Below are 14,791 nucleotides of genomic sequence, written 5' to 3' on the forward strand. Positions count from 1 at the left end.
GAGAAATGACTCCACTTTGTCACTCAGTGACTTGCCTGCCTGCTGGCTTCAGCTGCTGTTAACTAACAGCCAGGCAGAGTCGGCACCTGAGAGCTGGGACTTTTCTTTTTTTTTCTTGCTTCCCTCCCGCTGCCAGGTTTCACACTTCCACATATCACACCATCTGTTCATGATCTGTTTTTGCCACACCTTCCCTTCTCCCCGTGCCTTCATTTTTCCCTTTCTCCTGCCCTCACCAAGTCCCCACCTGGGCAGAGAACAGGTGCCAGACAGCAGTGGTAACAATATTTGTCAAAGTGAAATTCTCTGCAAAGTCAAGCTTCTACAACTTGCCCTAATTTAGTTTCAACATTTTTTTAGATTCAGTAACTTGACAAAACGACTAAGTAGATCTATTCATCACCTACGCCAGCATGCTAACCTGCTGCCACAGAACATACTGTAAGTAGAACATACAAATGATCCTTCAACTGAGCCTATGTACAAGGGAACTAACTAAATTATTTCAATGCTTTTTCCTTATTTACCAAAATACATGCACACTTTAAACAGCACACAAAGCAGACCAAAAGAATAGAACAATTTAATAAATGAATACATACTGTACATAAACAATATGCCTGTTCAATTTTGAAAACAGGGTTTTTCCACACATCTGTTTTCTATTCTATCGAAATTCATGAATACTTTACAATCTCACAATGTTAATGCAGTGGGAATTTTCCCGGTTGGGAACACATTTTTTCAGATTATTCCGACACCACATGAATGCCCTATCTTGCATTGTTAACGAAAGTGAAAAATAATTTGTGTATCTGCCATGTGATTTGGATCCGCTCCAACATGTAATGGGTTCTTTCTTGGCCCATGCTTCACCCTCCGAACAAGTTTTATGAAAATCGGGCCAGTAGTTTTTCTGTATTCCTGCAAACAAACAAACAAACAAACAAACAAGACAAACCAAGCCGAAAACATAACCTCCTTGGCAGAGGTGCTAAAAAACTTCCAATTTGATGATGCTAAAATGTTGAGTCATATTAGGCTGCCTAACAACTACCAGCAAATGCTTCTACCTGTCACTCAACCCAAAGTGACCCACCTTTGTGACAGAGTCACAGATGTGGTTTCTTTTTTTGTGACATTTAGGTGTTTTCAACTGATGGGTTCTGCAATGAGACATTTTATAAACCGTTTCGGTATGGTGTTGCTCTCCATAATGCAGTCAGTATCAGGAAGTATAAATGCACGCTTACAGCAGAATAGGCTTGGCGATATTATCATTATTTACCATGACTTTGTGCTTCTTCCTCCAGTCATCACGTGGACACATCACCAGGGCTGTATTAGAGCAGTTCCTCTCCTTTGCAAAGTATCTGGACGGGCTGACACACGGGGCACCACTGCTGAAGCAGCTGTGTGACCACATCCTGTTCAATGCTGCCATCTGGATCCACACCCCTGCCAAGGTGAGCTCCTGCAGGTCACTCAGCCCATGAAGGGACAGGTGTCTCGCATGTGATCAGTCTGAAGTGGGTGGTCATCAAGAGCTTTCAACCACAGACGTGGTTGGATGACTTTGTGTCATCATTGCTTCTGTAAAGACGAATATTGAAACATTTGTCTAGGTTTCAAAGGAAATAGGGCTGGAAATGTTGCATATTGTCCAGTATGTATCACACTGGTGTCAGTTTTTGTGATATTCCCCTTGGCACAAAGTGTTTTTGTAGGTAGTAAGAAAACAAAGTAGTTGTGAAATATGATTGCAAATGGAATCATTTTCTTCCAATATTTTTCTCATATTAATGAGATGCAAAACTATGTTGACTCAGTTGAGCTGTCAAAGAATATTGTGCAGTTTCACCTGATGGCAGTTTGTATTTGGGGCCCAACTGACATTGACCAAACCATTGCCAAGTGTCTGAGGGGTGGAGTGGAGCACATGCACCAGATATATTCTCACATTTATAAGACATTACATGGTTGCACAGTTCAGCAGTTGCTTCCACTTTCCTGTCGTCAACCTAACCAAGTTTGTTAAATGTTCCAGAACCCCCCCTCCTCCTTTTTTAAATAATGACCCATGAAAAAAGGGGGTTGAGGTATATCAAAGGAGCTGAGTTTGTGTGGCAAATACATTTGCCTCAGGGATGCTGCTGGTGGGCCAAGCCATGAATAATAAGAGGAGGAAATTAATGCAGAAGTGTTCGGAGGCTTGCCTGCGACACTCCTCCAAAATAGAGCACAGTGAAGGAGGGTGAAAAAATGAGACAAACAGCGAGGTAATGAAGTGGGTTAGAGCACTTTGAGCTACATCGGCACAGAGTGCTACACTGGCTCTTTCCCTTAGGACATGTCACAAAGTCCACATTTCCTCTGTCCCTATCCCCAAGCTGCACCGAGTACAGAGAGCCAGCTGTGTGAATGACAGGACCACGCAGTATGCATTAATTACACGGGCCTACTGACCTTGTCCTTGTAGACAAATGCGATTTTGTAAATGCATTTTACTTTTCTGTTCTCAGGGAAATTACATTACCAACAGTGTAATGTTGACTTATCTACAGTGTTTAATTCCAGTAGCCTCAAACCATATCACATCATGCTCACATCGTAACCACGCTGCCGCCTTTTGCCATGACTCACACTTGACTCGTTAATATCCTATAATGATAATGATATATGGGAAAAAGCCCTCAGCATTTATAGCTGGAATGGCTGTGGTGGGATTAAGGATTCTTGTCAGGTCTGTTGCTAATTACAGAGGACATGCTAATTATCACTGAACAGAGTGGAGCTGAGACAATTAGTAAATGGAGTAATATAGGGTCAGTAGCCATCCCTAGCATACACCTGCAAGGATAATAGTCTCAGTTGGTGCAATCGGGTCTAATAATGTATAAGGTTTAGGGGATTCATTACACTGAGCATGTAATAACATGAATACATGTGTGCATGTTTTCCCACTCCAGGTACAGCTATCTCTGTACACATACCTTTCTGCGGAGTTCATCGGCACGGCAACCATCTACAACACAATTCGTCGAGTGGGCACAGTGCTTCAGCTCATGTATACACTAAAGTACTACCACTGGGCCGTCAACCCTGCAGACAGCAGCGGCATCTCACCAAAGGGTCTTGGTGAGCATATTTTGAAATCCTTTAGCATAAGTCAAGCTACTGTAAGTTTATTTGCCTTGTTTTGTAGCTGTCGAATATGATCCGATTTGTGATGCTCACTGTTTTGGAAAGGAAATCATTGGGAGTGAACCAATCATTGTGTGCAGCCACAAGCCTGCTATCAAAGTGTCTTCCCGAAATGGCAGCAGCTCCCCCACATTTGAAATGACTCATCTCACCACGGAAGCGCTTGCCTGTCAGCTGTTAGGTCCATGGCCATCACTGGAGCTGACAGTGAGGCAGACACGCCACATCAACACTGTCATCGCGCTAGGGTGCTTGGTGTGGGTGCCAGGCCTGTGAAACCTGGGCCAGTAGTATGACATCCTCTCTCTACTAAACAACAGAACGCGACAAAGCCGGCTGTGCTGGGAGTGAAAGTGTCCTTGAACTGTCATTTCCTTTTTACTCTCGTCATTCTTTTCCAAAACTGTCTGTGTCGTAGTATAGGGGTTGTTTTTATAATGGCACTGAGAGCTTAAGAGTATGCTGCACCAAGGCCTAATGACATCTACTCCCTGAAGGTGAAAGCTTGTACTCTGACATTGATGTAATCCAAAAAGGCTTTTTCTTTGCTTCTATCAACATTTTTAACGCCACTAATAATTCCTATCTCAAGTGAACATCACATTTATTAACACTGCAGGATTAAAACAATTCTCAGCGGCAGTGTCTGAATTGGCTCAATGTAGCAGCATTTAAGCCCTATTTATATGCCACATCAAGGCACTTGGCCTACATTCTTGATCTGCTAGAGCTACAGTAGGAGCGATCCTAATTGATTTTCTACTAAAAGTGGTCAGTGACTTCTAGACTGAGGTTAGCTGGGATAATATGGGCACACACATCTGTAAGTTAGGTCAGCCCACGGGCCCCTTAATCTTGATTTGTTCCCTAGCCCATTTACTTACACAGTGCCATGTTCCTTATCTTTTTTTATGCTGTGCAAGGAAACTTTGCAAGACTTAATAAGTAATGAAAGTTCAACCTATCCCAAGCTCATGTTCTTAGACAGTTAAGTATATTTAGCTTGGGCATCAGAGGAACTTCTCTCATGGCTTTATTTCTATCACGTCCGCTACGTTGGACAATTTCGGTAGGTTTTCTGTTGCTGTTGATTAATAGATTTAGATGTCGGAATCACTGTTTTTGTGTAGCCTCAGGCACTGCAGTATAGGTCTGCTTAGTATAGGAACATCACAAGTAGTTTTCTGATCCGTTAGCGTCAGATGTCAACAGGGGTTGTAAAAACACCAAAATGATGAAGACAGGCTGGTGCTCACTGTAGTACTGCATTTTGTTGATGCAATACAGGAGAGTCACACATATCATAATAAGTGGACAGTTGATTTAACTACTGTTAGTGTGCTATGTGGGCCTACCACCTGCAAGGATAGGTGTAGATGTCTAGGTTGGGTGCCAGGCGAAGGCAGGTTGTTTGGGTTACCGAGGCAGTGGTCCACTGCCAGAAAAACAGCAGGCTGCCACCTCTGGGTTGTGAGAGGAGATCTCAGAGTTCTGTTCTGTTTGTGAGTGGGCACCATGACATCCACAGGTTCATTGGTTAGCAGTAAATGCAGGCTTTGAACCCATGTTGAAGAATGAGCGGAGGTTGAGGAAAAGCTCTTGATTTACCTTACCTGTCTTATCTCCCATGCTCACCTATGGTCATCAATTTGGCATAGTGACTGAAAGAAATGAGGTCCCTTCAAAAGGTGTCTGTGATTAAGTAGTCTTGCTCAACGGATGTACATTGCTGGGATAATGCCTGATATCCAGATGTCCCTCCTCTTTGGCCATCTTCGCTATCTATTTTGCAAGGGCGCCATTGCTGCATCCGGACAGTTGTGATTGGTTTAAAGTAAAACAAACAAGCCAGTGCGTCTTTTCCCTTATCCCAGAAGACATAAGCAGTGTAGCCAGACCATACTGCAGCGCTGACACAGCACTGTGAGATCTGGTCTGGCAATGCAAGACTAGTGTTAAAGGAAACGACGCAGACGTATAAAAGGGGAACTTAGGATGAAGAGCTCTGACATTCTGAAGGAGCTTCGAGTAGAAAGTCCATAACAGTCTGTGTCTGTCAGGACCCAATGATGGATCATGACAACTTTAAGATGGGTACAAAAATGACTCTAGAGAAGCAAACACAATCTGTGTTTGTGGGATAGCAATCTATAGATCGCGTTTTTAATGGCAAAGAATTACACAATTTAAAAAGCGTTGGTAAGAATCACTGCTCAACAAAATGGTGAATGCAAAGAGGAAGGTTTCTGCAAGGGTACGATGAAGAGCTTTGATAGAATACACACTGGCATCTTTTCATAGTTTTTTGATTGCAAAGTGGTGCACATATACACATAATGGACTCCATCCATTACCTGTACTCGTTCTTATACGTCCTTCAAGGAGCTTTCTAGTTAAGCCTTCCGCAAACATAGCCCTCTTAAACACAACTGTAAATATTAGGGCTGGGACGATAAGCTTTTGTCCCGATTTGATTCTTTTTTTAACGATATATGGGTGCCGATTGGATTTCTATTGCGATTCGATAGTATTCAGTATTGCGATTTTCTTTTCTTTCTTTAACAAAAACAAAAGTTGAATAATACACAGACAGGAATCACACCGCTAGTAAATATGGTGCTAATTGTCGTTGAAGTCTTGGGAGATTGTAATGGCCTGAGAAAATGGCTTGAATTCTGTGGAAGACTTATCTTGAAATGGATCATTTCCCTGCTGTGGATCATTTTCCATGTGGGTCTGGTCCCACTGATCTGTGCTTGATTTGGCAGGTTAGTTTTTCCTCTCTGTCCTTCTAAACTGAGAAATGACCAAACAAAGATGCGTCCAGAGAAGGAGAGAGCCAAGCAGATAATGAAGTGCTCAATTATAGGGACACAGAGATCACATTTAAAACGGAGCTCTTCCAGCTACTCATTTTGCTTCTGGAAATGCCTCCTCTTTTTTTCCTCAGGTCTTAATAGAGAGTGCTATCAAATTAAAGCAATGTATCATCCAGTTATACACAGAATCAGTACAGGCACTCACAGACCATTGCTCAACTTCTCCCAGTCTGGAATGTACCCAAAAGCCAACACATAATCCGTCTCAATCTCTATCCCTCTCCCTTTGTCTCTGTCTCTGCCCTGCCTCTGTTTTACTAAATAATGAGTAATGAGATGGGCATCACAACTGTTTGGCCAGTCACCACGTTCAATTCAAGCTGGTTCTGTCTTGTTCCCGTTACAAGAGAAATCCCCAGTGGCAGACATCAGAGGAATGATCTGATCAAGGCTTGTGGATGATTTTTGTGTGTGCCTTTATTTATTTATTTATTTATTTTATTTAACCTTTATTTTACCAGGGAAAAGAATCACATTGAGATTACAATCTCTTTTACAAGTGAGCTCTGGCCAAGAAGGCAGCACATAGAGGATACACTTTAACAGACAACAAGTAACAGACAGGGATGGACAGGAATAATAAATAGGAAATAAAAACAGAAAATCACATTTTAAACACAAGCGCAGACATGTTGATATATTTGATTGAGGTAGGACTTGAATTCAGTATGTGAAATAAAAACCTGCAGTTTTAGCTGGTTTTGCAACTCATTCCATGAAGTTGGAGCACTGTAACTAAAATCAGTTTTGCCAAACTAAACTAAATCTGTTTTAGTCTGTGGAACATCATACAGTATGTATCTACTTGATCTTAGATTGTATTCAGATCTACTAGGTGCTAAAAGTGTAGTTAAATGTGAAGGAGTGTGTCCAGTTATTGATTTGTACACAAAGGTCAACCGATGTTTGAGCCTTCTTGTGTTGACTGAGGGCCAACCAACCATTTCATATAGTACACAGTGATGGGTAGAGTACTTTACATGCATTGCATTCATCTCCTGTAGGACAAATGACTGATTACAGGTGAGTCAGGTAATGGTTTGGCACATGCATGCTCTCCTTTCACTGACTTGCTTCAGATTTACACATTTAGAAACGTTAAGAGAGAGATGGGGGCTTTACCCATTACATTTTTATATTTTCCCCTTGTGTTTGCCCTGTGTGTGTGTGTGTGTGTGTGTGTGTGTGTGTGTGTGTGTGTGTGTGTCTTATGACATGTTTAGTCATTGCAGTTTAATGTCAGCATGCTCCAGATGCTCTAAACGGAGCGGTTTAAGCAGGCAAAACATACGTTAGTTGCAACTTGAGAGTAATTTTGGAAACCAATTATTGCTACTGTGATTAAAAATACTTGAAAAAATGCATGAGAGTATTGTATCCGCCTTTTGTTTATTTAAAAGCATTGAGGGAGTGAAAACATAATGATTCTAGTTTTATATTTAAAGGTTTGCACAAGTATCCAGGACACATGCTATGCTACTTTATTATCATCAGCCGAAATAAGATTCCTGCGTTAGTCACATGGGCATACGTTGTTTTTCATTAATCTCTTTCTCCATGTGCCCTTGGGATGCAGGAAGTAAAGCAATACGTAAATGAGAAGACTAGAGCTGTGCAGAGCCGCTGAGCATAATTGGTTGTGAATAACTTGGATGCTGTGGCTGCGGTAATAATGTTCTTATCATGCCTTCCATGTCAGGCGCTGTCCCTGCACTGGGGTTTCCTCTCTCACTCTATTAATCAGTGTCGGGATGCAGCAGCACTTGCCATCCTCCTGCAACCTCAGGGAACCTCATCATTGATTCGATTGACTGGCTGTTGGAGCAACACGATGGTCAGGTGTCTGCTGCCGTTGTGTCTGTCATCATGGCACTGTCCCCATTTCAAATGAACATGTGTCCTGCCAAGGTGGAGGTGGGAGTTTATCAGGGCTGAGAGGAGAGGAAAGACACTGGGCAAAGTGACCAATGTTCCCTGAAAGGCTTTTGCTCTTGTATTTGGCCTAGATACTGTCATTTAATACCTCTGTTAATGTCGAAGATTTTGTCAGCGTGTTTATACTTGGCTGACTGCACACGGTGAATAAAAAAAAAAGAATGAATGTATGCCAGGTTTTACATCCAAAATGGAGCCTTTGTGCTACAGTGAGAGAGAGCGAGAGCGCTGCTAATCTCGAGGGGATTCATGTTTGCATTGTTGTAAGTGGTAATGTATGTCATATCCTGTATTTTCTGGTGTGTGTATGTGTGTGTGTGTGTGTGTGTGTGTGTGTGTAGCTCTGTGTTGTATTGATCTGCCTGTTGCTGCAGCCCATTAGTGTGCTTACTCAGTGTACGTGCCAACACTTTTTAGTTGAAAACAAAAGAGCTGAGCATATTGAATAGGATCTGACCATGTCAAAAGTCATTATTGTGAAAACCAATACAGCAGCAGCTCTGACAGTTAATCAATGCTTTCTGTGATATTCTGTCATTCTTGTATATTTGCACGACATCCATACACCTGCTGACAGCGTTCGGCCCATCAGATGTTGAATGAGGTTCGTGACAGAGATTGATTGCACTGTGAGGCTAACGTCAGAGTGCCAATGTGACCTTAAGTTGGCAGAGGCATTCTGGGTAGTTTTAATGAGATGTTGACCAGTGTGTTGGCCAGGTGCAACCTTGGGCTGGCTGCCTGGGCACTATGTTGTGTGACCAAGGCTACCTGGGATACACACAGACTTTGGATGCAGCATGAATGATGAATACATTTGGGTTGAATACTCAGAATGACTTCTCCTAAAGTTAAAGCATGCTATTTATATGAAATATATTTTTTTAATTGTAAATGTAAATAGATGGGCAAATTATTTTCTGTTTACAAAGTGGGCGATTTGCTCTTTTTGCCCCACTCCCTGTCTACAGTAGGTTGTTGTTAAGATTTGATGCACACATTCAAGGTGAAACCAGTAAATCAGTACAAAGCTGGTGATGCAGCGCAGAAGATGTATCTGAAGGTGACACTGTTTTGTCTGCTTTTTTTGTCAAAAGCTCAAAGGAGGACGTTGTCACTGGGAGAAATGTGCTATTATCAATCAAAAAAACATTGAAAAGGGACTTTAGATCATCTAAACATAGACGAGACTGGAAAACAGGAAGATATCTTATTTGTTACCAATATTTACTTCTCAGTTTTCTCTCTTTCTCTCTGCAACTACAGATGGTCCAAGGCCGACCCAGAAAGAAATAATTTCTCTGCGGGCATTCATGCTTCTCTTTCTCAAGCAACTCATCCTGAAGGTATGTCCCACCTGTCTTCATGCCTCGCAGCCCCTTACGCGGCTGGATTTTGAGCAGCACAGAGAAAATATGGAGATTGTCAACTCTCCCTGTGTTACTCTTAAAAATGTTCAGCCGCTCTGCTCGTTCATAAATTCAGGGCTATTTATATATTTCTTTATTTCTTTTAAAAGAAAAATATGTGGAAAATCAGGAGAAACCTAGTTGTGCTGAACAAATGTTAATGCATTCATTATTCAGTTTGGTAATTATTTAATAATTTTAGTAATTTCTCAAGTAAAGAAACCAAACGTGTTGGTTCCAGCTTTTCAAATGAGACAAATTGTGTCTTTCTTTGCTTTAATTAATTGTAATTGGCTAACTCTGGGTTTGCTGTTATCAGACAGAGTTAACTCTTTTAAGCCATCACTTTTGGCTCTGAAAATGTATAAAAGGTATTCTGTGTTTTTTGGCATTTTACTGACTAAATTATTTGAATTATCAAAGAAATAAATGATACACTAATCAATGATGAACATATTAGAGGGCTGGACTACATATTACACACCTGATTATGTTTTATACTGCACCGTGCACCAGTCTGTGTTTTGCTGCCCACATCCCAGCATGCCATATCTCTGCAGATAATGATCGTGCCTTGTTCTGTAACAGGGTTCTTTAGGCCATGGCAGAAATAAGAGGGATTTTTACACCGGACAGAAAACGGCTTGGTGTCTACAGCTGTCACCAGGCCAAAGGAGTTATCTGGCTGGTCAATCTGTTTTATTGCAGCAACATACATTCTCATCACATGTGCATCAGTTTAAGCACAACAATAATAAATGACACACTGGAGGCCGAAACAATTAGGCTTCTTCCTCCAGTCTTTTCTATTACGTTCTTTTAATTAAACCACATTATACTGACTATGATGCTTTTTGCCTGAATATTGGCTCCTAGATTTGTAATGCAATGACCCTTCTCCAATGATTTGCCTTACGTACGTCATTTAATCTTTTATCTGTTTTTTCTATTTGTGCTTTTTTTCAGGACCGGGGTGTGAAGGAAGATGAGCTGCAGAGCATCCTAAACTATTTGTTGACGATGCATGAGGTACATGGTAGTCTATCCGTGCTCCGAGTCAATTCATTCCCAAATGCTGCACTAAGCTACAAGGGTCAATTTTCATCTTCAGCGTTGCTATTCTCGAGGAAGTTTATTTTTTTCCCGAGCATTTAAACTGACCAGCCAGGTGAATGAATCATTTCGATCAGCAATGTATTTTCCATTGAGCAATGGCCAGCCACTGCCCCTGTACTGTTGTAAGGTGTACAGGTACCAGGTCATACAATTGCAAAGAACGTACATTATGTCGCTGCTGCAGTTGCAGTTACAGAGTCTGAGCAAAAACTTTTTTCTCTTCCTTTGCCCTCTCCCTTTTCTATTTTTCTTTGTTTTTAATCTCCTATTGTCTTTCTCTCCTGGTTTGTCTGCAGGATGAGAATCTGCATGATGTGTTGCAGCTGCTGGCAGCCCTCATGTCTGAGCATCCAGCCTCTATGATCCCTGCTTTTGACCAGAGAAATGGAATACGGTAAGCCCCCTAAGGGGAAGACCCAATCCCTTCACCATTCAGGCACAAAATGAAAAAGGTGATTTCACAAAATAAACCTAAGCACCTAACACTGGTGCTGTTGCCGTGTGCCTATGCGATGCATTAATAATTCATGAGGTTTCGGTGAGAGAGAAAAAAAGACCTATGCATGGAAAAGTAATAATATTAACATATTGATTTCACAATATGACACGGATGATCAAGCTAAACCCATGTGATCCTATAAAGTAAAAATGCACTCGGTGTAGCACTACTTGTGAGTTCTGGGGAATTCATTCTGGAAAGGCTGCTGCTTTCATTAGGACATTCATTTAATGCTAATGTAAATTCACTCTGAAGGAAAGTGGTTGTCAGCTAACCAGTGGAGGACCCTTTTCATCAACAGGGATATATTTTATTCTGTCAAGACAGTGTGCTGTTGCCAGCTTTCGCTGCTTGTGTCTATTCCAGGGTAATCTACAAGCTCATGGCCTCAAAGAGTGAAGGCATTCGAGTACAATCCCTCAAAGTCCTTGGGTACTTCCTCAAGCATTTGGGCCACAAGTAAGTAATCCATTCCAATAACGGTGTATTAGATTGTAATTACCCACTCTTTAAGTGTTTTTATAAGAAATTGTCCCATAAAAATAGTTGTCTGTTACAGGCCTAATGCTGTTATCGATGCTGTGTTGTTACGCCATTTTAAGCCTATCCATGTCCCTGCAATGTCCAGGTTAACAACATTACCATAGGCTAATAGGTTTGAAACTTAAAAATCATAAGTCAGGCTTTTCATCCAGAGATGTGATTCATTTGTTCCCGCCACTCTTTTAAAAAAAAAAAGAGTGGACGATTAGAAGAGCCAAAAAACGTTTGACTGGATGCCAGTTTTGCAAATGAGGGTGCACTTTTTTGTAGAACACCTGAATTCCTGGCGTCATGCCCTGAAACTATTACCTCACATAAGAGAATGGTAGAAGACGTCCAAGGTAACAGAGTGAAATAAATAATGAACTACCTATGAAGATGTCAGCATATCTTCTGTACTGTACGCTGCATATTAGAGAGGAGAGAGAATGCCTACGGATGGAGAGTCTGTGATTGAAAATGTGGGATGCAGGGATGGATGTTGAAGATATGGCGGTTTTGCTGTGTTCACAATGGTGGAGCACCAGGTGTTCCTGCTGAATAGAGAGTACTGTAAGGGCAGGCATAAGCCCATACTAGGCTGTCTCCGTCAAGCGAAAAGGCCTATATCCTCAAGGAACATGAGGGCTTCATGAAAGCCTGCCTTCACCCTTCACTTTGAAAGCTTCTACACATTTTAAACCATCCTGCTCACTATGAGCTCAATAATTGTTTGTGTCTTCAGTGCTCTGCTGGTGTTATTACTTTTGGTAATTCAATTTGTCATTTTACTTAGTTCAGTGATTAGTTTTCTCTGGGTTGATGAGTCAAATGGTCAGTACTTGTACTAGTACCAGTTAATACTTTTTTGGGGCCATGCATTATTTATATCAGGATATATGACTTCTGTCTTAAAATTGCATATACTCAACCACCTTATCATAAACTTAAAGATCAGACATAATAAATATGACTTGTCAAGTGTATAGTTTTTAGAACCAACTGTGCTTTATGCTGTATGAGTATGTTGCCCCTCTCCAGCAGTGCATTTTATCTCTTCTCATTAAATAGCATACTGTACATCTCATTTTCATATTTTAAACAGTGTTAATTTACACTCATGGAAGCATTCACAAGGCCCACCCTCCCACTGTACCTCTTCGGTTGAGCAGACTTGTAAGTTCAACCTCAGCTTGCTATGCATTGGGAGTTTGCCCTTTTCTCCCAAATTTCCATATTCATACATTTAAGAGAAATGCTACTCTTCTCCTAAGTGTCCAATTTGCCAGCCTCTGCAATTTTACAAGAAAAGCTGTTGAATTATAAGGAAAGTCACAACTTGTCTTGGCAGTGGCGGCAGCTTTGGCTCAGCATTGTGACAGCAGTCCTTATGCTGTTTGCAGAAGTAGTTTGTCACTTGAACCCATTCACCTGTAGTATGCCTCTGTTGTATCTCAGAGACATTCCTAGTGACAGGCTAACTTCGTTATCTTACACACCTCCACCGAAATTCCCCCAATTTATGATAGCAGGCAGTTCCTGACGTTCGTCTCCAGAGCCCGGCTCCCTGTGGGTGAGAACAGGGAAGCAAACTGACGGCACTCACTGATCCTTTCAGTGGCTTAGGGAGCTCTAAACAAGCCACTTTACCTGTGTGTGTGTGTGTGTGTGTGTGTGTGTGTGTGTGTGTGTGTGTGTGTGTGTGTGTGTGCGCGCGCGCGCGCGTGTGTGTGCGTGCACTTTATCCACAGGAGGAAGGTGGAGATCATGCACACACACAGCCTCTTCACTCTCCTGGGAGAGAGGCTAATGCTGCACACCAACACTGTGACCGTGACGACCTACAACACTCTGTACGAGGTAACAAAACATTTTCCTCTCATATGTCCCAACGTTACCGCACCATTGGTCTCTGTGTACAGAACGTGCGACTGATGTCTTCTCACCACTTCCCGCACCAGATTCTGACAGAGCAGGTGTGCACACAGGTAGTTCACAAACCTCATCCTGAGCCCGACTCCACTGTCAGGATTCAGAACCCAAGTAAGCATGCTCTGTGTCGTATTTTGAGGTTTTATTTTTTTTTCCTTTCTAAAGTACTCGGTCCTCTGGTAACATTTGACAATATGTTTACGTATCTGTGTTTGCTAAATGTGATTTCAGTGATTCTCAAGGTGGTAGCCACCTTATTGAAGAACTCCGCCCCCAGCACAGAGCTGATGGAAGTTCGTCGGCTCTTCCTTTCGGACATGATCAAACTGTTCAGCAACAGCCGGGAGAACAGACGGTGAGCAGAACTTACCTACCAACTTCATCTATTATCTTGCTGATTAACATATCAAGGAAAAGAGAGAAAAGGCACACTGTTCCCCCCTCCTTTTACCGTGTTTAATAGGCTTGTGTAGCTACACTCATATTGGTGCCAAATCATCCAAAACATTGTGATTGTCGCACATGTTCTCCAGCAGATGCTTCAGTGACAGGTTTTGACCGTCTGACACACACACACACACACACACACACACACACACACACACATATTGCAGTTAAACTATAAGTATCAGGAAACCACTGACCCTTATCAACAACATAATTAGCCTAAAATGATTAGGCAGAAAGTGATCCTTCAAGTTTAGCTGTTGAGTTGAAAACAACACTTAATTGGTTTTCACTTGCTGCCCCTTTTTTAATCTTCTGAGAAGCTATTGCCAAATAAACAAACAAATGAATATATGAATGTCCAAATGGTCCACACAATCTGTTGTAATGTGAATAACAAAATGCCAAATGGCACCGGTATGCTCTTTTGACACAAATGAAAGATGAATTCATCCTTTTACCACCAACTTCAGTTATAAATGTTAAACTTGCTAATCATAAGAGGATCAGATTTTACTGTTGCTATCTGGCTTACCTGACCGTGTGATGATGTGCGTATTGCAGGTGTCTGCTTCAGTGCTCCGTATGGCAGGACTGGATGTTTTCTGTCGGCTACATCAACCCTAAAAACTCTGACGAGCAGAAGATCACTGAGATGGTGTACAACATCTTTCGTATTCTGCTCTACCATGCCATCAAGCATGAGTGGGGAGGATGGCGCGTGTGGGTGGACACACTCTCTATAGCCCACTCTAAGGTGAGCACTGCACTCTACAACAAAGAGGAAATACTGACCTCTGCTGTTGAGGGAGACAATGTTATCTTTTTTATCTCATCTTAGCTGTTAA

General features: G+C 41.8%; 1 protein-coding gene across 1 annotated transcript in view; it reads left to right on the forward strand.

The window, feature by feature from the left end:
- The window catches only part of LOC144513704 (neurobeachin-like), a 38,698-nt gene that overhangs the window by 5,160 nt on the left and 18,747 nt on the right, over positions 1 to 14,791 (forward strand). Inside the window, exons 4-13 of the mRNA XM_078244886.1 lie at positions 1,314 to 1,466; positions 2,970 to 3,138; positions 9,285 to 9,364; positions 10,394 to 10,456; positions 10,840 to 10,937; positions 11,409 to 11,501; positions 13,316 to 13,424; positions 13,526 to 13,607; positions 13,728 to 13,851; positions 14,508 to 14,700. Coding sequence (XP_078101012.1) covers positions 1,314 to 1,466; positions 2,970 to 3,138; positions 9,285 to 9,364; positions 10,394 to 10,456; positions 10,840 to 10,937; positions 11,409 to 11,501; positions 13,316 to 13,424; positions 13,526 to 13,607; positions 13,728 to 13,851; positions 14,508 to 14,700 — 1,164 coding nt within the window. The remainder of the gene's footprint in view (positions 1 to 1,313; positions 1,467 to 2,969; positions 3,139 to 9,284; positions 9,365 to 10,393; positions 10,457 to 10,839; positions 10,938 to 11,408; positions 11,502 to 13,315; positions 13,425 to 13,525; positions 13,608 to 13,727; positions 13,852 to 14,507; positions 14,701 to 14,791) is intronic.

This window comes from Sander vitreus, chromosome 3 (genome assembly GCF_031162955.1).
Source record: "Sander vitreus isolate 19-12246 chromosome 3, sanVit1, whole genome shotgun sequence".
NCBI lineage: Eukaryota > Metazoa > Chordata > Actinopteri > Perciformes > Percidae > Sander > Sander vitreus.